The sequence below is a fragment of the Dermacentor albipictus genome, chromosome 3 (genome assembly GCF_038994185.2).
Source record: "Dermacentor albipictus isolate Rhodes 1998 colony chromosome 3, USDA_Dalb.pri_finalv2, whole genome shotgun sequence".
In the NCBI taxonomy this organism is placed as follows: Eukaryota; Metazoa; Arthropoda; class Arachnida; order Ixodida; family Ixodidae; genus Dermacentor; species Dermacentor albipictus.
The window spans coordinates 63670152-63696068 of NC_091823.1; the positions used below are offsets into that span (position 1 = coordinate 63670152).

The 25917-nt window shown below is 47.0% G+C and overlaps 1 protein-coding gene and 1 long non-coding RNA gene across 5 annotated transcripts in view; one reads left to right on the forward strand and one right to left on the reverse strand.

Moving 5' to 3' along the window:
* The window catches only part of LOC135905253 (alpha-tocopherol transfer protein-like), a 35511-nt gene extending 25605 nt beyond the window's left edge, over nt 1-9906 (reverse strand). For 2 of the 4 annotated variants that reach the window (XM_065436268.2, XM_065436271.2), the window contains exon 1: nt 9804-9906. In XM_065436268.2, the coding sequence (XP_065292340.2) occupies nt 9804 (1 nt within the window). In that variant the 5' untranslated portion in view covers nt 9805-9906. Of the gene's footprint in view, nt 1-9575; nt 9718-9803 lie in introns of those variants that run through there. The other 2 variants (XM_065436269.2, XM_065436270.2) reach the window with 1 other exon arrangement.
* On the forward strand, nt 3474-4931 carry LOC135905272 (uncharacterized). The gene is made up of 2 exons (XR_010565364.1): nt 3474-3558; nt 3623-4931. It is a non-coding gene; the product is annotated as an uncharacterized lncRNA (long non-coding RNA).
* Nucleotides 9907-25917: the final 16011 nt, after the last annotated feature.

The following is a 25917-nucleotide window of genomic DNA, read 5'->3' on the forward strand; positions in this document are numbered from 1 at the left end:
GCTTACGTGGTGCCACACCGTTGGATTAATGCACAAAAAGCCCGGAACGAGTATTATTATGGAGGAAAATAAACGTTTCCTTATTTCACAAGGCGTTTTGCGTCTTCTTCATGAAATCACATGTGGCACATATTTGATAGAGGCTTGTAAAGATCATTCGCAATCATTTTTACTTAACAATAAAACAATTCCGAGCGAAGACCGCGCGCGCAGTTGAGCAGTAGATGCAAAAAAAAATAATAAGTAAACAAATGCCGCGCCGATCAGCGCAACCGGCGTAACGCGTTCCAGGTAGTACTCTAAACGTGCGCCCGAAACCGGAAGTGTGGATCAGGTGTTAATGCCTGTGGCTTGGAGCATCACAGTCAATTCCGCAGCTGGGCTTTATGGGAGCGTCCGCTCCTGTTGAATGTATTTCTCTATCAACCGCCATTTATAAGGGGCAGTACAATAGAGCAACAAGTAAACGCTAATAGTGGACACTCGAGCCATTTCGCGGTCGAGCTCAATATTCGCCGATTGCGGCAGGTGGCCCTAATAATTTGTACCGCAACGATAATCGTTTTCTGCCTCGCTTGAGTTTTCTTTCTTGAAAACTCTGCGCTCGCTGCTTTCATGTCCAGAATTCAATGTCACGTTGATATTGCGAGCGCTGTTCGTGACGTGGAAGTACTGGACGCGCAGCGTTAAAGAAACGATATGCGGCGGAAAGAGAGGCGCGTAGCATCGGAAGTAACTTTTATTTTTTTTGTTAAACCTATTCATGCATCCACAGGTAACGCCGGGAGAAGTAAAGAAAGCCTTGGGAGATATGCAAAGGGGGAAGGCTGCTGGGGAGGATCAGGTCACCGCAGATTTTTTGAAGGATGGTGGGCAGATTGTTCTAGAGAAACTGGCCACCCTGTATACGCAATGCCTCATGACCTCGAGCGTACCGGAATCTTGGAAGAACGCTATCATAATCGTAATCCATAAGAAAGGGGACGCCAAAGACTTGAAAAATTATAGACCGATCAGCTTACTGTCCGTTGCCTACAAAGTATTTACTAAGGTAATTGCAAATAGAATCAGGAACACCTTAAGCCTGGGATACATGGAGCGAAAAACCGGCGTCCAGGCGGCGAAAAACGCCCGGCGTCGAACGCTCGCCCCTCGGCGTCCAAAAATTTGACGCACGCCGGCTATCCGGACCGATCGGAAAAACCGACGCCCGGCGATCGACGCCGGCGGAAGTGGCGGGGGTGCCTCTCGTGTTCACCAGGCGTCGCGACGATCGATCTCCCACCGACTTCCGGTAGCCGCCGAGCGTTTTTGCATGGTTTTTGTCTGTTTTTTCCTTTTTAGCTGGTGCCTCCGTGGGACCGTCCGTCGCGCGGCCGCGCTGGAGCGACGGAATGTGGGCGTTTGCGCTTGTTTGGACGCGCACTTTTGGTCTCTCTGCGCGTGAGAAGGACACCATCGATCGTTACAGCCGAATATTGAATGTTTCAGAGCATTAAGTGAAGAGTACAAATTTGTGTATACATATTTTTCTTCTAGAAACTTAAGTGACGTGCTCACGAAAGAGATAATTATATATGCGGTACAGTTTTCTTCCCAACCCTTTCAAAAATTGCAATTACTGTGAAATATCCTGCTTAAAACCTTTATTCTGCGTAAGTGTTGATTATTACTCGAAATGCAGGAAAATAAGTGACAGCAAAGGTAAACCTTGCCCATATTTACAACGTCAAATTGCAATAAACTCGGCGGACTCCAATAAGTACACCATGGAAGTCTAAAAAAAAAGAATTGGTGCCGATGTGCTCAATAACATTTCCTCGTTTTAAGAAGTTAACTTTCGTCGGGGGTGATGGGGTATTAAACTCTTTGAATTTACTGGTGACGCCAGCGTCACTATAACCGCCGCGTGGGTGCTATGAGCTAGCACTGGCTAATCTGAACAATATTTCGTCTTTTCGCAACTCTTGGTGGTGCTTGATCACACAGATTGCGCTCTTTTCTTTTCCAAGTAGTAGGCTTCCACTCATACTCTGGAACATCGGGGAAGATTGTTGATGGCACCGCATCGTTTTTCGACTGAGGCACATCGCCAGAAATGGCCGGTAGCAAGAACGAGAAAAGAAATTAAACGTACGAAAGCAATTTTTTTTAAAAATGCGTACACTAAATAAAGTAACGTTTATAAATTGCTGACTTCCGTGTCACAGCTTGCACATGCTGTTGTCGGCGTACGAAAAGGCGACGCTAGCAAAGATAGCATACAAAGGGACAACTGAAACTGCTACGCTAAAAGCCTAATGAAATCCAGAAGGGTACATCCCAAGTAACCACGGATATCCGTGGGACGTCCACCATAAGTCCCAACGTCCATCCATCCGGATATCCAACACGGACGTCCGTGGGACGTACAGGAGAAGTCCATATCCTGTTTGGATGTCCGAAGGACATCCCACCGGGATGTCCATGGGACATCCCATTTTGAACGTCCGCTGGCTGTCCATAAATAGGCATGCCCAGGATATACACTAGTGAGTTATATATAAACTAGCATAAATATATTGCCGGAAATTTTAGTTTGTTCATATTATACTTGTTTATTTTTGTTCTGTTTCGGACACAGTTCATTCTTTTTTCAAAGCAAAATAAATATATTTCCAACTTGATATCAATTCTGCCCACTTTAACATCGCAGTATTAAAATACGATTTTTTTTTCTATCGGTGGGTCATACAAACAATTTGTAGTTTGCTTTAAAAAAAATGCTTGTGGATGACTAGCAGAATATATAAGCGCCCATTTGAAGCCACTTATTCGACCTAGAGCCAAGCACTCAAGTTATCCCTCATTATGAAAAGTTCCTGATCATAGAGTTTTGGTCCTGACCTCCGAACATGTAGGTTCAGGTTTATCATTGAAACAGGAAGTAAAACACGTTGTTGGGCTAGTTGGTGCATTGTATTAAGAAAAAAAAACAGCAAAAAAAAAAGACGGACACAGGAAACATACACAAGACAGGCCTCTTCCAGCCTCTTTCCTGTCTTCTCGTATGTTTCCTGTGTGCGCCTGTTTTTGGCTGGTTTCTTAAAACAGGAAGTTGTCTGCAGTGTTCAATTGTGCATACAATAATATCATTATAGGTAACAAAAACAAATCTCAAAGGCTACGCTTTTGGTGGCTGCGTGCGTTGAAAGCGATTACGAATGCTATAATGCGTCAGAGCCGCCATGCATTGACAGTAATCTCAAAGGCTATGTTTTTCTGGCGCCGACAGCTTTAGCAGAAACTAAAAACTCGAAAATCAGATACCGAATATTCCCAGAATAAGTAAATATTTCACTGTGTAATAATAAAATATTTTAAAAACCTATTTATGTTTGCGTAGATGCACGTGGAAGTGTTACAACCTTGGCAAAGCAGAACGCTGCAGTCATCCAATCCAATCCAAGCTCTAGCCATCGTCGCCACGCCATTTTTCATTTTGCGATCGTTGTAAGGGCAGCGGAGCAGCGTTTGTCACCTTCCGTGCCTGCCGAAGTCTCCTACTCAACTACCAAGGTATGACAGCTACATCGATTTCTTTTTTAATTCGTTTAGGTATTGAAATGTGTTTTCTTCACAGGTGCCAGGATGCCTAGACTGCGGGAGAAGCCGCACGCGCGAAAAAGAGCGTCGCTGGAAACAAAGACGATATTCGAGGACTTCGGATCTCGCACCGGCAGCCAGCAGTCAACAGCTCGAGAATTCGCAAGCCTAGAACTGTGCAGTGGCGCGCATACCCCGCACACATGCATTAACATGTGCGTTCGGGCTGTCCCTGCAAACATTTGTACGCCTTGTGATGCTGGTCGCTGCACCGAGGCGACATCGGAAGTTCAGGACGGTGGTTGTGACACTACGCGCACTAAGGACAATGTGCCTTGCTTCCCTGATGGATATACTCTACGTGACGCTTCGGATGGTTCACTTCGCTGTGAGAACGGAACAGGATCCCTTAGGAGAGGTGTACGCACAAGTCAATGCGGGTTTTCTGGTAAGCAGGACCCCGGTCTACATTTGCTTTAGCTACCGCGGACTCTTCATCGGCGCCCTTTGATTCTCCTGGCAAACAGCTTCTCCTGGCTAATGCGCTCATGATCAGAGCTGTAGCCGTCAGTAGCGGCAAGATCGCCTGCTGATCTCTACGAAAATAAAAAGCTCCTTTTAAAAAAAGTGAAGAATATATTAGTTGTTTTTAACTACAAGTTTGTTTAATATCGTGAGAATATGGTCACTACGGCCACGGCGGGGACATTGTAAACGAGAGTATGCATTCGATGGCCAAGTGAGTTTTAATAATTGTAAGAACGCACTACGCCACGAGAAAGAGCTATTGTTTAAAGAAAGTGAAGAATATATTGATTGTTCTTCACGAATAGTTCGTTTAGCCACGTCAGAATGTGGAGACATTGGGAACGAGAGTACGCATTTGACGGCAAGTTGACTTACGAGAACGCACTACGTCGCGAATAACATTTAAGCTGCAATACCATTAAGCATGTCCGTGTGGCACACCGCGAATGACATTAAAGTTTAAGGCATTAGCCAGTTAATGTCATTTTTTGTGCTCGTGTCGCAGAGTGCTAGTGAAGTGATGTAGTCAAGATTAATTCCTTCATGTCATTTCTGTTGCTTTCGCTGCTTAATAATGCTAATTGATGTGTTTTTGCTCATTCTTTTTATTCCATGCTGCAAACTCAAATGTCAAAGCAGGGTGGGCAATAAGTATTTTTGTTCTGCTGTTCTCTACCTTGTTGTTGTGCTATTGAAATTGCAAGTTTTCTTCTTTATCCGTGTATTTATTTGTTCTTTGAACAGTACGCATATATCTGCTTATTGGTCTTTTTATGTATATGTATAAGGTCACAATAAACGTTTAATTGTATTTGGAAGTTGGTGTAAGTTCATTTCTCGTTTATTTAGAACAAGAATGCATTCAAGCATTAGACCAATGTAATATATATAATGGTCCGGTGCTTGAATGTGTCCCGGCCACTATTGTCGCTTCAAGGCATGTGTATATCTGGAATATCCCCGGGAAGACACACACATACACACACACACACACACACACACACACATATATATATATATATATATATATATATATATATATATATATATATATATATATATATATATATATATATATATCCTGAACGTCCCCTGAATGTCCATGATGGATGTCCGCGTCGGACGTACTACGGACGCCAAAGCGATTACCTTTGGATTCCCCAGGGACGTCCCTCGGACGTACGTCGGATATTCATGGACGTCCCACGGACATCCCGAATATCCAGAAAGGACGTCCGTCGGACGTCGCCCGGATATCCGTGGTTACTTGGGATGGCAAGCTGTATGCCCTGAGGTGAGCGGCAGACGAAACTAATGAGAGACATATGGTGACGCACGGCACCGGGGAGCGTCCAAGGAGCGCACATGGGAAGATACCGAAGGATTCTGTTTCCACGTGAAATGCCGAAAGGCGTGAGAATAGTTTACAGAGAAAGTGGGTGTTCCAGACAAGCCAAGCGTTGGTACGGAGAGAAAGCGCCCACTCGGTATACGGTTGTCGCGGATACAAGAGGTGCGCGGAGGCTGCACAATATCCAAGTGCTCTAGGGACAGCACTGTAACCATGGCAAAGTCATCGAAAGCAGCGAGACTAGAATACAATGATAAGCTCATTACAGCAGTTCAAATGCGTGGCATAATTTGGGATTGTGGTCGCCAGGACTACAAGGATCAGCGAAAGAAAGCTGCGGCATGGGCAGAGATCATCGCCGATATCGGAACCGATCCGGGAGGTAAGTTCACAATGTTGGTACTGATGAAAACAAATTTATATGCGGAAGTGATCACCCGATGATACCACCCTTTGTGCTTTCGGTACACGACCGCGTTGATTTATATATTCGTCGCGCCAACTTATTGTCGTTCTAATTATAGGATAGTTATATAATTCTTGCGCCCTTGATGTCCCATCAAACTCATTCCTCCTGCTTTCCTGTTGTTGTTTTATTTCTTTTTCATTCCCCTTTATCTCAGTATATAGTTTTCAAAACCAGTGCGTGATCGATGTGTGCGTGCACACACGGAATGTTTTGGGCGCCAGGACGCGTGTTTGGGTGCAGTAGCTTCGGGCGCTGCTTACACCGCGCGTTTAGATTAGTAACTATTCTATTTTTTTTTTACCAAGTTACTTTAGGATCACGCTCGGATCACGCTCGGAACGAGAGCCGCCCATTTCACGCCAAATATAGCACAAAACGCTAGTTTTTGGAGGAGGCTTTAAAACAGGAACTGACACTGAAGTAAACACCAATAACCACAATTTATTTTTACGCAAAGTAAACGTCGCTGTTGGAGATCCACAAAAGCTTCCGCAACGCCTGCACTCCGCGGTGATCGCAGGTGCCCGCTCACTCAACGTAGCCAGACCCGCCAGACGGCGCAAAGCCAGCCCGCTAAAATGCTTGCAGCTAAATGAAATGTGTAGAAATCGTTCGTAAGCGCCTCTATGAAACTTTTTTTCGAAGTTTAGTCAGTAACAATAAATAATACAATAAAAATTCTGCTTATTCCTTTTTTGTTATCCAGAAACACATTCGTAAAGTCTGGCAACAATGCGGCGGGCGCGCGTTGGCGTCCGCGCGTTTGTCGCTGCATGTAAGCGAAGCCAGCGAACCACCGGCGTCGTCCCGCCGCGTCTATTTCCGCCGCGCGATGTTCGCCGTGAAAGAATGCTCCATGTATCCCGCGCTTTAGACTTCTGTCAAGCAAAGGACCATGCAGGATTCGGTGGTGGTGGTGGTGGTGGTGGTGGTGGTAACAACTTTATTAACAATCCGGCAAATTCGTGGCCTGGGCCTAGGCCGCCCCCGAGGAGGTCCGGAGATCCTGTCTCCTCGCCGCCTCACGGGCTTGCTGGATGGCCCATAGTTGATTTTCGAGGTTTGAGCTGCGCAACGCGGCCGTCCATCGCGCCGCAGCTTCATCTGGGGAAACTGCATTTTCTTCGCATATAACGTCACATTCCCAGAGAATGTGTCTAGGAGTTGCGTGAGCCCTGCTGCATAGCTTGCAGTTATCATCTGAATAGACGTCCGGATATATCCTCCTGAGATGGACGGGGTTGGGGAAGGTCTTTGTTTGTAGCTGCCGCCAGTCTACCGCTTGGGCCCTGTCGAGTTTGTGGTTAGGGGGCGGATAAACCCGCCTTGAGTTTTGATAAAATTTTGTAATGTCACAGTATCTGGTCATTCTTTCCCTCTCTGTCCATGCCTCCGTTGGATTTCCAACCCCAAGAGAGGATCCTTCTTCGCGGGCGCGGAACGTGAGACCTCGCGCTACGCGGTGGACCTCCTCGTTGAGGTTGGGTATGGGGGTGTCGGGGGACGTGTGAGCCGGGAACCATATAATGTGTCGTTCCTCCGTCTCCTCGGAGGTGACATAGTTCGCGTTAGCTTTGAGTATAGCCTCAGCCTTTGGCGAAATTCTGCCTTGTGCATAGTTTCTGACCGCCGTCTGCGAGTCACTGATTACGTATCTAGGATTTGGTAAAGGCAGTGGAATTTTGCTATTACCGGAATTACAAAGAAGGCCAGTCATCCATCGCCGGCTATGAAGCAACTGACGCTCCTATTACTGCACCAGACGCATCTGAACGCATACATACATATGTACCGATGGTTCGACCTGACCTACCAGCTCAACTGCCGCATTCGTCGTTCCAACTAAGCAGGTTACAGTTAGATTCGAATTGTCACACATGACAACATCTACGTCGGCAGAATTGCAGTTCTCCATGCCACTGACATACGTCACCGAAGAGCCGAAAGAGAAATGGACCGTATTTTGTGACTGTAGGGAAGCTCTTCAAAGCATCAAGTCTGCATTACATCACAGAACTTAAGAGCAGATGATATCTGACATCAGAGAAGTGCACCACCATGCTCTGGAAAGAGGGCACATTATTTTTCAATGGATTCCTGCTCACTGTGGCATCGTCGGCAACAATCTTGCTGACAAAGCTGACCGGTCTGCCCACATAGACACCCAGACGCGTTAAATACCTTTGGCGAGGTCGGACACTGTCAGGGAAATTCGCTTACTTAAATGCAAAAATAACTAGATTTCTGGAGTTGAAGTGCCTTCAATTGCCGATTGCATAAACTGGAGCCCACGCTACGGCTACAACTGCCATCTAGCCTTTCCTGCGGAGAAACAACCTTGCTGTGCCGCTTGTGGCTGGGAGTGCCGTTCACGAACGCCTACTCCTATCATATGGGAATGACCGAGAACCCAGTGTGTGACTCCTGCGGGTGCGAGGAAACTATCGAGCACCTATATGTACCTGCCCTCGCTACGAAGAACGCGGACAACCTTAAACCGACTGGACTCAAGACCGTTCTCCGAGTCAAAAATACTCGGACCGGGGCCGCACCCGTCACTGGCCAAGAAAACGATTCGTGCACTAGTACATTACTTGAAGTGCATCGGCTTAAGAGACCGTTTATAGTGTCCCTATGCATCCTCCCAAAGCACTCAGTGCTTACTCTTTCCCTTTCCCTCTTTCTATTCCCATTTCCCCCACCCCCAGTGAAGGGTAGCAAAGCGGGTGCTCGTCTGGTTGACCACCCCACCTTTCCTGCCCTAGCTCTCTTTTACTTGGTTGCATGAAAGGCGATGCAGGCATCGGTAACATATATAGGATGTTTCAGCTGACGTTAGCGAAGCTGTTCAACGAAAAAAAATATTTAAAGCACACGGTAAAAATATGATATCAAGACCTACGGTGTTCGCTCACCAGAGGTCGACCGAACACCGTAGGTCTTGAGATCGTATCTTGTCCCGTTTTTTTTTTACTTTTGTTTCACTGAACAGCGTGGCTAACGTCAGCTGGAACACATGGAAGCACCTATTACGCGTTTCTAAACGAGTCTGCGCCTGTGTGCTGTAATATGTTGGCGATTGTGACGAGCGAGACAAGCTACCCTGACTGTGTCTGCGAAATTATTGACTAGAACACATCAGACTAAAGTGCCTAGAAATACAACCATACTTTCTGATATCGCTACTATGACGATATCGAAACGATATTTTTTTTATAAATTCAATATTTTCCAAATTTTGTATGTTTGGGATAGTGCACTAACAAAAAGGCATTGCGTTGTTTCTGCTTAATATACTTGCTGATGAAACATTGAAGTGCGAGGAACATTGTTCATTTGCGATATTGGGTTGTAGTGCTTACTTCAGAAAGATGGCTATTTGCCTTTCGGGGCCTTCTGTGTTCCCAGAAGGTCACCAGATCGTTCGAACGGAAATAAGCCTTTGTCGAACATATCGCCTTTGTTTACGTATGTTGACAAACAACACCATGAAAGCGGTGTTACAGGCAAAGCAACTGCTCGACTCAAGTGCCAGGCTATAATCCCACCTGTTCCCAACATCACCACACCCACCACCACCACCTGATCACCACGGCTGAAGCAAAGTATTGCTATTATTACTGATCAAAAAGGGCAACGTACCGCAAATCGTCCTGATCTGGGCTCCCTGTATATCCACTTCTATAGGCAAGTAGCTAAGACTTTCCAAGATGAGCCTAGATTTCTATGAAGCCAAGTGCTCGCATTTCACCGCCGACCATTTTATATGGCTGCACTGTGACTGTTAGACATGCAGTCTAACCTACAACGAACTACGTCAAGGACAGAAGGAAATATCTTGCCTACGTATAAAGGAGAAGAGGAGCTTACTCTCTCGCAGCAGCCTTGAAATCTGGCTCTGTGCCACCGCCTCTGCCCAAGAGCAGCTTCAATGTCCAGCGTCGGGTCTTGTTTGCCGTTCTGCGCAGAATCGCTAAGGAGGGCAGCAGAGATTAGCCTAAATTAAGAGTATTGCGTGGTTAAATTTTGAATCTTTTTGTACTAAATATGGGCGTGAAAATTATTAATACAACTGTTCGAAAGAAACGACATCGTTGAAACGGGACTTTTGATTCTACAAGGTCACACGAGTATGCTGCGTATTCTTTTGTGCAATTGTTGGGCTTTGACGACATGATTAAATTTCTTTTGAAACTGCGTGAGGACAGACAAATCATGAAACGTAAGAAGCTTCACACCTAAAAAAAATTCAAGGAAGGAAGGAAAAAGTGGAGAAGGAAGGCAGGGAGGTTAACCAGTTTCACTTAACCGGTTTGCTACCCTACACATGGGAGCGGGATGGGGGAGATGAAAGATGGGGGGAGAGAGAGAGAGAGCACATAACGCAGCGAACACAGCGTCAGTTACAGTCCGTCACTCTTGCGCAGTACGCGATGTCACTCTCACAGCCGCTTGTCCAAGCCTGTATCCTTCATAAACCGAAGAAGTCCCTTCGTCGCCTTCAGCTGCGATGTCTTCTGTCGGCGATGTGTGAAAATGGTTGCAACTGACAATGGTCTATTGTCCAGGTGCGCTAGAACAGATGCCATGGACTGTCTCTGAACATTATATTCAGGACAGTCGCACAGAATGTGTTCCAGCGTCTCCTCGCAAAGACAGGCATTGCAGAGAGCGTTATCGGCCATTCCAATGCGAAACGAGTAGGATTTCGTGAAGGCCACCCCTAGCCATAAGCGATAAAGCAGGGTGGCCTCACTTCGGCGGAGTCCAGTGGGCACACAGAGACGCATCAATGAGGGCAGGTCGTGTTGATGATTGCTGCGGTTGGTCTGGCTGCTTGGTGTGCACCATAGAGAGAGCGTGATCTCCCGTGCAAGCACTTGAAGTCTGCTGGCTGCGTCGGACCGCGAATGTGGTATGGCCTCTTCCTGTGTGTCTTCAAGATCTGTCCGAGCGGCTTTATCAGCGTCTTCATTTCCTATGACGCCGCAGTGACTTGGCAGCCACTGAAACGTCACGTGATGTCCTTTCTCATGTGATGTATGAAGCAGGCATCTAATATCGAGCACGAGCTGTTCGAATGGCCCGCGACGCAGAGCTGATAGCACAGATTGGAGGGCTGCCTTTGAGTCACTGAAAATTGACCATTGTCGAGGTGGTTCCCGATTGACGAAACTAAGAGCAGCGCGAAGAGCAGCTAGTTCCGCAGATGTAGATGTCGTTGGGTGGTCAGTCCTAAAGCTGATGGTAATACCTCTTCCTGGGACGACCACAGCACCGGACGAACACTGGATGTTTGTGGAACCATCTGTATAAATATGTGCACTCTCCGCGTACCTCTCGTGCAGAAGAAGCAGAGACAGTTGTTTGAGCACAGGCGACGACAGCTCAGACTTTTTCCCGATTCCTGGTACGCTGAGATGGACTGTGGGGCTGACAAGGCACCAAGGGGGTATCGATGGCTTAGATGGAGCGGTGAAGCCCGAGGGAAGTTTGTCGTTGTACTTGACGATAGTTTTCGAGAATGATGCTTGGTGCCTGTCTGAAGGTAGTGTTGCAAGGTGGTGATAGGGGGCACGTGCAAAATGTCTGATATGCGTTCTCAGGGCTTCCACCGTGATGTGAGTTTGCATTGGATGGTCCCGAGCAATCGCAATAGTTGCCTCAGTTGACGTGCATCTGGGCAAACCAAGACAAACTCTGAGTGCTTGAGCTTGTGCTGCCTGCAGAACACGAATATTTGTCTTGCAGGTGTTGGTCAGTACAGGTAGACTGTATCTTAAGAAACCGAGAAAGAGAGCTCTGTAGAGTCTCAGCATTGCGTCTACTGACATCCCCCACGTCTTTCCTGTCAAGTATTTAAACAACTGGGAGGTTGCTGTCAGGCGCCGTTTCATGTAGGCCACGTGTGGGCTCCAACTGAGGTCTCGGTCGATAATTACGCCAAGAAATCTGTGGGTTCTGACATAGGAAATGGTCCGCCCATTGATTGAGATGGCATAAGGCGTCATTGGTTTGCGAGTAAATGCTACTAGGGCACATTTTTCTGGCGATATGCTCAGACCTTGTTCACACAAGTAGCTCGCTGTCAAAGTAGCCGCTCTTTGAAGCCGTGCACGTACCTGAGGACGTGTGACTGCCGAAGTCCAGACACAGATGTCATCTGCGTATATTGAAATTTTGGTGGTAGTTGGCAAGTGTTCAGCAAGCCCAATAAGAGCGAGGTTGAATAGCGTCGGGCTAAGAGCACCGCCTTGAGGAACGCCCCTGCTGGTATAGCGTCGCGTAGTTGGGCCATCGTCGGTTAACACATAGAATGATCTTGCAGAAAGGTAACTTGCGATCCACAAAAATACTCGACCACCTAGGCCAACTGTCACAAGAGCGTCGAGAATTGCCTCATGTAATACGTTATCGTATGCCCCTTTCACATCTAAGAATAAAGCTGCAGATAAACGTTTACGGGACCTTTCGTGCTGGACATATGAAACGAGATCAACTACATTGTCGATGGAAGAGCGGTCACGTCGGAAACCAGCCATGGAATTCGGATAAATCTTGTAGTATTCAAGGTACCATTCCAGGCGGCCAAGGATCATCCGTTCCATTATCTTTCCTACACAGCTGGCCAACGCTATTGGGCGGTAAGAGGCGAGCTCTAGCGGGGATTTGCCCTGCTTCAAGATTGGCACCAGGCGGCTCACTTTCCATTCGTCAGGAACATTTCCCTCCTGCCATGAGGTGTTGTAGAGACTCAATAGTGCTATCCGTGCGGATTCTCCGAGATAGCACAAGGCTCGGTATGATATACCATCTGGGCCCGGAGATGATGAGCGCCTGCAGAGAGCTAGTGCTGCCTCGAGCTCCTCCATTGAGAAAGGGAGGTCCATGCGGCAATCACGGGAACGGGGGACGTCATCTCGGGCTGGTGGGTCTGGACGTGCCGCTTGGTCTGCCATCCGCGCACAAAAGTCTTCTGCGACCTCGACGTCTTGCCGCCCTTGGAAAAGCGCGAGCGCCTTGAAGGGAAAACGCTGTTCCGGAAGGCAACGCAGACCTTGCACCGTTTTCCAAATATGAGATAGCGGCTTGCGGGGGTCGAGTGTTTTGCAAAACGTTGCCCAACGTTCAGACGCTAATCTATCCATTCGACGCTGAATCTTCTTTTGTATCCTCCTGGCTGCCCTAAGGTCATGGATTGATTTTGTACGCCGATATCGACGTTCCGCCCGGCGACGAAGTGCGCGAAGTCGCTCTAATTCTATGTCGGAGTCGTTCCGCATGTAAGAGATCGTCAGCATGCGAGTGGCGTTTCGCATCGTATTTTTAATTGCTTGTTCTAACCCAGAGGGTAGGCCCTCGCTGCAGGCATCTTCCATATCAGATTTGAACTTGGCCCATTGAATCGTCCGAATGGTATTCCGTGGGCCAGATCTAGACGACAAGCCTTTGATGTTCAGATAGGTGGGAATGTGATCACTCCCATGTGTCTCAATATCTGAAAACCACTTCACACATCTGGCGAGAGAGTCGGAGACGAAAGCAAGGTCGAGGCAGCTGCCGTATGACACGCCTCGAAGAAAGGTGGGGCTACCATCGTTCAAGAGAGTAAGGCCATAGTTGTATGCGATGTTTGATAATCTTCGTCCTTTTGCATTTGTCTTTGTACTTCCCCATGCTGGATGGTGTGCATTGAAATCTCCAATGATGATCCATGGGGTGGGCCAAACACTCAAGATATCCGCTAATCTTCTAGTGTCGAAATTGCTGGAAGGCGATATATACACGCCTATGAGAGTAAACAAGAGTTTGTTCTTTTTAACTGTGATGCAAATGTACTGATTGTCGTCGTGGGGCGCAATTGGTTGCAAAACATAGGTGAGTTCATGACGAACAAAAACGATGATTTTGCTGCATGCACTATTTGTTGAGGACACGAAACATTCGTACCCTGACAGTCGGATTGGTTTCGACAAGTTGGGCTCACAAATGACAATGAGTGGAAACACATTGGTGTACACATACTGACGGAAATCTGAAATTCGTGATTTTAGCCCTCTGGCGTTCCACTGCATGACGGACGCTGCCTTGACTTCTTTTCGGAAGGATGGGGTATGGGTGGCCATCTTTCTAGTTGAGGGATTCAAGCACTGGGCTTAAGGCGTCCAGCACTTTAAGTGCGCTTCGAGCAGACGGTGTCCCCATCTCAACTAAAATCGTTCGAATAGCCTCCATGAGGGAACGTAGCACCGAGATGACTTGACCATCTGGTTTAGGCGAATCATCAATGGCCGGAGAAGGCTCCGGTGGGGCCGTGACCTTCTGAGGTTCCCTAGCAAGGGAGCGGCTCGGTAGCGCAGGCCATTCCTCTAAAGAAAGAGTCTTATCTGATTCCCTCGTGGAAGTGGTAGGCCCTTTCGCGGCGCGAGTAAGTGGTACCGTAGTGGAGTGGGTACTATCGATTCGCACATGCGCCTTCTTTGAAGACGTACGACGGTGTCGACGTCGACGCCGACGCCGAACTACTTCGGCTGCCTCCCTGTGGGCCGAATTGTCTCTGGCCATTTGCTTAAGAACCGCGCGCTCCCTCTTGATGCGGGGACAGTCCTTCGACGAGGCTACGTGAGGGCCGCCACAGTTGGCGCACTTCAGAACTGTGGCACCACAGTTCTCTTCTGCATGAGGTTCAGCGCAACGGGGACACAGTAGCGAGTTGGGACACACGCCCTTGACGTGTCCCAGCCTGAAGCATTGATGGCATTGAAGCGGCTTCTGGATGAATGGTCGAACCGGATGTCGAAAATGTCCGACTTTAACGTGGGATGGTATGCAATCCCCCTTGAAAATTACTTTTACGCAGCGCGTATTCCCAAGACGGCGCACTTGCGTAATGATCGTGCCCTCGTTTGCCGGCTTGATGAGGCTAGGTAAATCATCATTGGGAATGGCAGTGTCAATGTCGTAAATTACACCAGCTATCGATGTGTCGTCGATCGGGATGAAGGGGCGCATTTTGATTCCGCCTAGCTCCGTGATTTCTTGAAGTGTTCCAAGCGCACTCGCGTTGTACACGTCTATGGCGAGTATATTCTTGCGTGGGTTTATTCTGATGTCTTTAATTTGATTCGGCACCGCACGTTCCAGAAAAATGGATAGGGCTTGCCTGTTCAGCAACCGTAGGTTGCTTGACGGTTCTTCCGGCATAAAGATGATGACGTGTGGCCAGCGCGCAGGCCTTGACTTCATAGTCGTAGTGCTCGCAGGAGTTGACGGCGCTGTGTTGGCGGTCTTTCTCTTCGCCCTCTTACTCCGGACGGGTATGAAGCCGTCGTCGGATGAGTCGTCTTCCGACATAGAGTACAGCTCGGTGTCCTCGGTGTCGCTGGTGGAGCCAACTCGCTTCCTTGCGGTTGACAGCCGTGATGACTTCTGGCCAGGTGGGCCTCTGGTATGCTCCGCGTCCATGGCCGCAAGACGGGGAGGGGAGGCACCTCGAGAGGCGAAGATTTCACCAAAAAATCAGAGAGCACAGAAACAAGCGTTCTGACAAGAAGACCAAAAAAAAAATTCAAAAAGGTTATAACGCTTATGAGGAGTGACAATACGCATGAACACGTGCACTCGGTTATATTCCTGCATATTTATCCTAAGTGCTCCGTGCAAATACCTGAATGGCATCCGCCTGCCGTCAGCAGCGACGTTAAATTAACTTGGATATTCACGCAAGGAACAGGATAAATGGGTTTCACATCGATGTGCTTAGACCTTGGGGCCCACTTTGAAACCGGTTAATCGTCAGCGCCAGCGTTAATCGATGCGAGATGAAAAGCAGTAGTTGTGCAACAACGTTGCAAGTGCGCTTTCACTGAAAGCATTTGCTTTCGACATGTTGTTATGCCGGCGGTTTTGCCGCAAGCGACGGCGGCTTTCCGACTGGTCGTGGTGGTGGTGGTAAAGATTACTGAAAGGGGGAAGGGTAAAGGGGGACGTGACTGAGGGATTGGGCTCAAGTAAGGCCCTGGGCCTGCTTGCCCTTCTCCGCCCAGTCTACCAGTTCAAGCTGTCGGTCGACGTCCCCGGAACTGAGCCAGGCTGTCCAGTCAGTCTCGCTGCTAACGGGGGGATGAGAGAACGGCAGCGAGGTGCATTCCCACGTTACGTGTGTGAGGGTTTTGCAAAGCGCTTTATGGCTTCCACAACTTATCTCTCGGGTCAACGAGCAAAAGTGACGCGAACTGAGTGAAGTGAGAGCCTAACGATAGGCTGCGGCAGAAACAAGGTGGCATTCAGGAGAGTGGTGCTGAGGGTCTCATGGAGACAGCAAACAAATTGATGGTACGCGTTTAGGGTTAGATGCGCTTGGCGTTTTAAATGAATGCACAGATACAAGCAACGGCCGAGTGGAGCGAGCGCGCGCACAAACAACCACTATGTTTTTCGTCTGCTGCTGGCGCCCGTATTTGTCACTACAAAACAAAGAAACAAATACGTAAACAAAGTCGTATTAAGCTGAGTTCATTTGGGTCAGTGCGTTCTCCGATTCATGTATATGCTTCAATGCACAAGTGACCGAAAGCAAGCACAGAAAATGCAAGGAGGTCAACAAGATGTAGCTAGTTTGTTAGCTACATTGCGGTAAGGGAAAGGGGTAATTAAAGAGAATGTTCTGAAACTGCTGATAGTCTCAAGATTCCTGGACATCAACATTACTTCATTATCTCCTGGGTTCAATACCGCCTATGGTCCCCGGACTTTCAGGTGATTAATTCAAGGCAGTAATAGGAAGGCAGCTAGCAAAGGCTTTCCTAATTCATAAATTGAACACAACAATTTTGTGCAAGTAACGCATAAATTCACTTCAAGTAGTCCGCTTAAAGAGACGGCATTGCACTTTCTCCAGCATGTAAAGCACACGAAGTATGCTTTACATGCTGGTCATGTAAAGCGTACGAAGTATTCAACCTAAAACACACTCTCTTTCTGCCTAGATAGTAAAGCATTCCCGTACTCGATAGACTTTCAAGCTCTAATATCAGGAACACACGCAATTTCCTCCCGCTCACATAAACCCGTAGCGCGCAGCCGCCGTCTGCAAACCAGTCTTCCGAGAGCACATCCTGCGGTGTACTACACGTGCTCCAACGCCCGCCGCAGGCAGTCGCCACTTTGAAGAGCAGTTCGCCCGAGGAATACATCTACGCGCTCCGCCTACTAACTCACCAGGCCGCCGCTGCTTATCAGGGCTCGCGGAAGCTGACGTTGCGCTTAGTTGCTCAATGCAAGAAGTACGTCGAGTCCTTCACTCTAAGAACAGTTTACACCCTTTGGCTTGCCCCTTCTGCCGCACAAAAATAATCGTCATCTGCCTTGATGCGTTTCCTTTCTTTATCGCTGCAAGCCCGGAACTTTCCAGTGACGAACGGCACGAGCGTTATCAGAAGGGGCACTCCAAAGGGTGTAAACTGTTCTATGCTGATAACGCGCATGCCGTTCGTTACTGGAAAGTTCCGGGCTCGCAGCGATAAAGAAAGGAAACGCATCAAGGCAGATGACGATTATTTTTGTGTGGCAGAAGGGGCAAGCCAAAGGGTGTAAACTGTTCTTAGAGTGTTGGCTTCGGTATTGGGTACTTGCTCCTTCAGCTCTTCTATCAGCACACTCACCGTGTTGTCGCCACTCTCGCTGCTAATAGTTTGAGTTCATTATGCACGGCGTTTCCTGTGTTCTCACATCGCGACAGCAACACAATGTGCCGTGTGACAGTCGCATTTGTCTAGATCCATTCGTATACACTATTACGGGCAAGTTGTATGTGGCCACAATCCCGGAATTTCTTCATGGCATAACATCAACAGAACACTAACATCTATGGCTCATACCCCCAAATCAGGGGCGTAGCCAGGGGGGGGGGGCTTATGGGGCTTCAGCCCCCCCCCCCCCCGAAATTTTTTCGTGCTGTCCATGCACCGCCGACCAAAGCGACCCCCGGCGCCAGAAATCACTCTGGATTTTGTCTAGAATGTCTTTTTGACGCTCGAAAAGACATTTAACCGCGAAGATTGCAAACTCGGGCTGGATTTCGTGGTAACGCTCATACACCGGGAGTCACATAACGCCAAGCAGTCCCATCCGAGCACGAAGTTTCAAGGGCGCTTTGATGGTGAGCGGGCTCGCCGCGGCATCTCACTGAGGCCAAGGAATCTATGGAGCGCATGGATATCAATTGCGAAACTTTATGGGTATAAATCTCAAAAGCTCTTGATGTGAAAGGTGCATTGACATTTCCAAAGTTGTGCTTTAGATTTTCAATTGCGGAACTTTGTGGGTTTAATGTGTTTAATGGGTTTAATGGTTTAATGTGTTATAAACATTTGACGCCAAAGGTCTATTGATTTTTCTAAAGTCTTACATCGGAACATACAACGAGACAAGGCAAATCAACACACTAGCAGACGAGTTGACAAAGCAGGCAGCGAGGTCCAATGAGACGAAGCGTTGGGGTGGTTCATTTGTGCCGTCATGTCACGTATAAAAATATCAACATTTCTTTTTTAACCTACGCCAGAACATGAGACTAAAGCCAGCCAAAGTAACTACGTTCTTATTTATTTTTTCTACTTTGACTTTTATTCGCGAGGACACATTGAGCCTCTTCAATTTTTTTTTTTGTTCTCGCTACCCTTCCCGCGGGCTGCCAGAGCCAGCCAGAGCGCATACGTTTTTCTCGTATGGTCCCGACCACCGTGCGGTGCACTTCGGTGCGCGTTCGGTTTGCTCTGGCCGAGTGGATTTTCACCGGACAGGGTTTTGGACGCTTTCTGGCTAGCAAACGAGAAAAAAAAACCAATGGTCACTCGCCGCGATCACTGTGGGGACTCGAAGGATTGCACCGCATTCCTTGAGCGGAACCTTTCCGGAAAGTCCTGTTTCGCCGCTGTAGGATACTGAGCAGTATGCGTATGGTTCTCAGTGGACCAAGCGTCTCATGTTTTCTTCAGTATTCCTTCCATAGCCCCATTAGGTGCCCGAAGTAGGCATTAAGTTCTGGCCAACATACTTTCCTATGCGTTTCGTATGTTTCGTATGTTTCGTATAAAGTCCAAGGGTGATAACATCGTGACCACGCGCTGCATGCTGTATGTGCGAGTGAAAGCGTAGGAGCTGAGGTGGAATGGGTGAGCCGACAATGGTGGCTCAGTCTTGTGTGCGCAAAGGAGAAAAGCGGGGAGCAAGCGCGCCGCCTTCCGTCGCGCGCAATACATCGGGGGGAGTGGATGGAATGGGGGCGGATTCTAGGATTCTGTGAATCTAAGATTGTGCAACATGTTTATTTGCCTTGTTTGACGCATTATATACAGTTACTTCTTCTTACATACATAGACTCATTGGATACTTATACGTATACTTAAATATCTTGTTGCGAGGTTTTGTGTATACATGCAGTGAACTTTGTTTCCAGTGACACTTTTTTGTCCTTTACCAAGCCGTATTTTCGCATCTGCATATCCCATTGTATCTTTGCATTTCTAATGTACGAGGGCGAGTCAAATGGAAGTGAGCCTACCCTAACCGCGCAATAATGGTTCGGTTCATTATCTGCGAGGCATGCGCGTAGGAGAACGACATGTCTCATTTACAAAAGTGACACGCAGGTGTGAAGATAAATGTTCTTTAATGCTCTCATACACTGGGTTGAATATGGTTGCGTCACATAATGGACACTTCAAAAGTTGAACAGCTCGGTGTCGCGAAGTTTTTGACAGCTGAAGGTGTTTCCAAAACAGAAACTTAATCACCATATGACTGCCGCGTACGTTGAACACTGCATTTCATTGACCACTGTGAAGCGTTGGAGCAAGCGGTTCAAAGGACGTTGCAAAGACATTCCAAGACCGGGCCAAAACCATCGTGCAATCACCCCCCACACAATTTCAAAGGTTCATGAGCTGCTGAAACAAGAACGGAGGATAAGCATCGATGAACTGGCAGACCGTCTGAACATCAGTCACGGTTCGGTTCACGCCATAATTCATGAGCTTCTCGGTTATCGGCTCTTTGGTGCGCAATGGATCCCCAAGATTTTTATCCATCGCGAGAAGACGAAGTTTCGCGCTGCCTTGACTCATCTGATCGGGTATCACAATGAGCATGACGACTTCTTGTTTGCAACTGTGATCGGGGACGAACCTTGGTGCCACTACTACGAGCCTGAAACACGACGGCAAAGCTTACAGTGGAAACATTCGAATATACCACGCCCAAAGAACGTAAAGGCCATCATTTCCGCTGGAAAGGTGTTGTTGACTTTTTTTTTTCGATCGACAGGGTCCATTACTGATAGAATTTGCTATATCTTGAGAGGCTATCAATTGTTTCCGATATTGTGAAACGCCAGAACGGCAGCGTGTCGCTATCAAGAACGAAAAACGTGGAAAATTGACGAATGGGGTCATCTTGTTCCACGACAATGCCTGTCCCCACGTCGCTTATGTGGTTAATACAAAACTGGCAAAGTTCAAGTGGGAAACGCTGCAACATCCGCCATAGAGCTCAGACCTGTCACCTTGCGACATCTACATTTTGGGGAAACCGAAAAAACAGCTCAAGGGAACCAGATACAGACTTTTTGAAGCAGCAACCCAAGGAGTTTTATAAGACGGGAATCACGCAACTCGTTCGTCAATAGGACAAATGTCTAAATTCTCATGAAGACTACTTTTAAATAAAGTACCCCGTTGTTGGCTCATTCATTTGGCTTGCCCTCATATATCTTGCAGAACTCCTGCTTTTTATACGTGCTCTCTGTCGCGACTATAACTTCGGTGCAATTACTCACGATACACGACAAGGGACAGCTACTCCTGCGTAATACATTGGAACAAACGACAGCGTCATTGAGATTTTTCACTGGCCATTGCATATATACAAGAATGTGAGCACGGTTCTTGAATGACAAAGTTTCATTAACATATTTGTCCTCAACTTGTTCAGTTCATTGCCTTTTAATTTTTCATATCAGCGGCATGCACTGCTTTCCTGGTTTCGAACTGATATAGTTCTAAAGTTCGTGTGATATTTTCTTTACTTAATAAATAGACAAAAAACATGGAAGCATTGACGTCAGTTATGTTGGGCACAATTTTTGGCACATACGAGTATAATATTTTATGAAAAAATACATATTTTACTTGTATTTACAGTGCGTAGCTTTCAAAATTCATTTGCAGCATCTTTGGCAAGGACAATGTAGTCATTATTCATGTATTTGATCCCTCGATAAATTGTTTAAGAGGAAGCTTTAGCTCGGGCCATATCCGACGCGGCCTATTTAAATACTTGTAAAACGTAGAAACGCTTTTCTGAGATAATCCTGCTAATAGCTTTTATTGAAATTGGTTGCATTTGAGAGAGAAAGTTAAATCCTAGTGTCTGTTGGAAACAGAACTTCGATTTAGGGCCTGAATTTTTTAAAAAATATTTTGGAAAATTCAAAAGTTTGAAAAAATAGAAGCACGACGTTTACAAACTAATAGCTATGCATGAAGAACAGATATTGTGGTTCTGTAGACGGCATTTATTATAACAGCCAAAGCGGACAAGTTTGCTGTGTCAATTTGTATCTTACGTGAATTGGTTACGTTGTGTACAAGGGTTCTGCAAAAGCCGTATTTCCACAATACTAGATTTTTTTGAGATTCACGTGTAACATATCTATTTTGTCCGCTGTAGATGTACTATTAGATGCAATTCACAGAATTGTGATATCATTTTTCATTGTTGAGTCACGGAGTATTAAACTTGATAGTTTCGTTTTCTGAAAATTTTCAATTTTGGCCAATTTTTAATAAATAATTGACCTCCTAAATGAAAAATTCGACTTCAATAGTCACTACAATTAAACTTTTTCTTTTAAATGCAACAAACCTCCTCAAATTTGGTTAAGTGATTGCAGGGAATTGCATATATATATATATATATATATATATATATATATATATATATATATATATATATATCTTGGGCCAGTGGCGTAGCCCCCCCCGAACAAAATTTCTGGCTACGCCACTGCCCCAAATGCAATACCTGCAAGTACTCAGCAGCATGAAGCGAACGGTGCACACTTTCTTTGGAATGACGCGTACAACACACATAACTGCATAATTTTCAAAAAAGAACAAGCTTAAAACAATCATCCAAACCATATATTTCATAAAGCGCTCCTTGCGCCTACATACAAGGCGAAGCACGTCGCCCTCCGCGCATACGTTTCTTGGTAACGATTACTGTTGCTCATGGTTCCCCGGTGACGGCAGCTTGACTAGCATACGAAGCATGCTTTCGTAAGTAACGTAACTACGCTTTCGTGCGTAAAAGAACCCGCCAAGGAAATGATTAGTGTTGTGAGAGTGCTATTGGAAGGCCACGTTATAGTGAGGACTGCTGAAGAGCAGCGCGCATTTCTCTTTCTCTTCTCTTTGGTCCGATCTTTGCAGGTTTACGAAGTCGCGGCGCAAGTCAAGTCGCAGACTTATGAAATGTCTCAGGCTTATGATTAGGTAAAGTGCATGTGAATGTCGCCATGCCAGTAGTTTCAGCCCATGTTGCAATGGGTAGTCGTTCTAGTTGTGGTTGTTTACAGCTTCATACAACCACCTTCACAGCGTGGATTGGAGACCTTTTTTACTTAACTACTTCGACTGAAAGTGCTAGAACGTATAATCTGAGCTATTGTATCTGCCTATTGTCTGCATCACTACTATGAAATGTGGGTACCCTACCGGAGGTATCCCATTGTTAATCTTTCTGTCTTTCCTTTCCTTCTATAGATGTCCCTTGCTTCATCTCGCGCAGATTGTAACTGATCGCAATAAAAACTTCATGTTTTCAAAAATTTCCCAGAGCTCTGTTGCCTAAGTTGACGCTCGGAACTACCTGCTCACTATGCTTAATGCAGTTGAAGCGCTAAGGGCACAATTATTACGTATTGCCCGGACGCTTTCTTAACATTTTGTTTCTGCTACTACTCTTCCTGCTACTACTAGCCTGCTACTCTGTGCAGGAGTTAAGAAGGGGAGAAGGCGAAGAAAAGACAGAATAATTGATGACAACAGATTAGAGGAACGTAGATGTACGATCTTGCAGCACTGCTAATGGTGCGGACTCGCATCGATGATGTAGGAGCATTTCAAAACGTCCCTCAATGATGACTGACTGTATTTCTTGTCAAGCAACAGTTGACGCAAGGGAGGGATCTTAAACATCCCCCGGACATCGATAAGCACCTATAGAATAAGCTGGTGGCCGGTACTAATTCCAGAGCGTCTGAAGGCACATTAAGTTCAAGTTAATCGTAAGTGTTACAGCAGAGTTCGAATGAGCGACTCCACTACTGCAAAAACCCGCAGAGAGGACTTAAATGCTGGGTTTTGGAAATCGTAAAGAACCACGCGCATAGAGTTGAGTAGGCTTTTGAGCCTGCTCTGAATCACCTTTGTTTTTCGTTTCAATTCGCATTTTTTCTGAGAGCATCCCTAGGTTCGTGAAGTTAATGAGAGCTGCATTCCGGGCAAGTTGGTAATCCATTGCTTAAATGATCTTGCGCGACAAGAAAACGACACAGACGTGAGAGAAGACGACACACCAAGCGCTATATTCATGAAGTTGTTTGTTCTCTTCCTTGTGCAAAGGTTCAGTGCAGTGTGGCGTGGGGTGCGCAGGTATGAACGACAGCAAAGGCCCTTCCACGTCCTAAGTGGCCGGTAGCGAAGATTGGCAGACTTGCGCTGTCGTATGTGGTTGAATTGAATTAGGTATATCATTTTGCCTTATGGAAAACAGCGCACGTGGTAGGAGAGAAGGTTGGTCTGGAAGGGACAGTTCGTCTCTGTGGGAGTTCTACGAGCCCTTTGATGTATCTGTCTTGAACGGCGCCTATGGCAGCGTAGAGCCGTTGCGGCTTCTCTGTGCGCAGACTCGTCCTCAGTCATGCCCCGGAGAACGCTCACTTTATTTTTTATTTTCGGGCATAGTTTTAATGTTGCCTCGAGGTTTGCGGAGAAGTTTGAGCACTTCACGGCGGCCTGGCAGTTTTCGTCTTGATTTGGCTCACCGCTTCATTTGAAGATTACATTGCTCGTGTACACTCTGCTGACATGCATGGCACAGTCTCATACATCCGTGGCGCTATACCGTTTTGGCACGTAAGGGCGTACTGAATGCCTCACGTAGCCGATTTTCGCATACAAAGGCAGGGTTTCCGACTGAAATATTGGTGTGATGCAACGATATTGTCCAAATGGATGTACTTTAATAATTGGTACTGACAACGACAAAAGTTTGGAGAAATCGTCGTCCGTAATTGCCGGGTCCACATATGAAATAGCACATGTTGTTTCCCTGTAAACCAAGGAATTGTTTCCCGGTTGTTAGATCGACTTAAGATTACTCATTATAGTGAGTGTGTTGACGTCGACATAAAGAATGTTCCTTGAGACGTATATTCAATTTTCTTTGACTTCGCCTGGGGCCACGTGCTGAAAATACTCCGACAAGCTATGTGACTGATTATAAGACGCCTATAGCTGAACAGGGTACAAGAGCGATCGTATAGTACTGTTTGCTCCTCCTTTTTTTTTTTACTACGTCCCTACCTGGTGAAACCATGAGTAGCTTTTTCTTCAAACGGGTGCTTGACATCAGTGCAAAGTCATTGTCCAAGGCCATTTCTTCTGTTGGTGAATCTTCGGAAGGTAAAGGTGAGGCTGTGCCGCGGTCGAATTATTTAACCAGGCATGAAAAACGATTATGTGGTCGTCCAAGGTCCATTCGCTGGGTTGTCTATCGATCAGCTCCCCATCCTGGCAGAGACTATCTTTCATTGCGCAGACCACCAACGTGAAGTGAACACAACCACCAAAAAGAGGGACCAAGTCATACGCTCTGTAGCGAAGGGCCTTCTTTCTCGTTTCTCACTTTATCTACCTGCAAGCTACAATTGGACGTCGTTGTGAGAAGCGGTATCAGCTGAACCTGAGTTACCATCTGGCCCCACCCCTGCGGTGAGCCCTTCGACGGCTTCCTTGAAGACGCAGTCAAAGCCATGTCCATATCACTATATCATGGTGTCCACAAAAAAGCAGACTTATCATCGCCGACTCTCAAGAAGCTTACCCTAATCAATTTTCAACAGCCGTATAGCGAGTACGCTCACATATATCACTGCAGGTTCGATCCTGCCCAACAGCCCTACCGCAACTTGTTATGTCTCAACACTACAAAGGCGTTAATTAGACGTTTGCCATGAGGCAAACACCCACATCGATCAGCGCCTATCCAGACGTCAATGTAGCGTGGACACCGCCTGTTGACGGGTCCACTAAAGGCCACAACCCCGATCGCTACATGACAGCCTAAACTAAGTATGAAGGGGGGGGGGAGGCAATCAATGCTACTGAACAACGAAGGTGACTTGGGATCCGCGGTTAATTATACGTTTGTCCTGAGGTAAACTCCCACCCATCCATCAGTGCCTATCCGGAGGTCAACGCAGCGTGGAGAGACTCTTGACGGGTCCATTACCTGACAGCCTGAACTAAAGATGAAGTGGGGGGGGGGGGCATCCTATGCTACCGAACAACGGCGACGATCTTGGATTCACAGGTTGCTATCCTGGCAGACATTCCATACCGTAGGGCTTCGGAGGCGGGGTTACTGTGGAGCGTTGCGAGCGTGGGCGTGGTATCGGAACGGATTCGACGATTGTGATTGGCTGCTGAACTGTCTTCAGATTGTCTAGTCGGTTCGCCTAGGGAAGACAATGGTATCAAATGCAGATGCTTTTCCTGCAGAAAGACAGAGGGTCGTGATGTGAACTCGGACGTTTAACTTGATCCTGCATGGGGTTGGCTTCCGTGACTGGAGCCACGTAACTAAGCTAATAAGCCCTTTTTCCTTCATTCCTACAACCTGACGTAGACGTCGATGG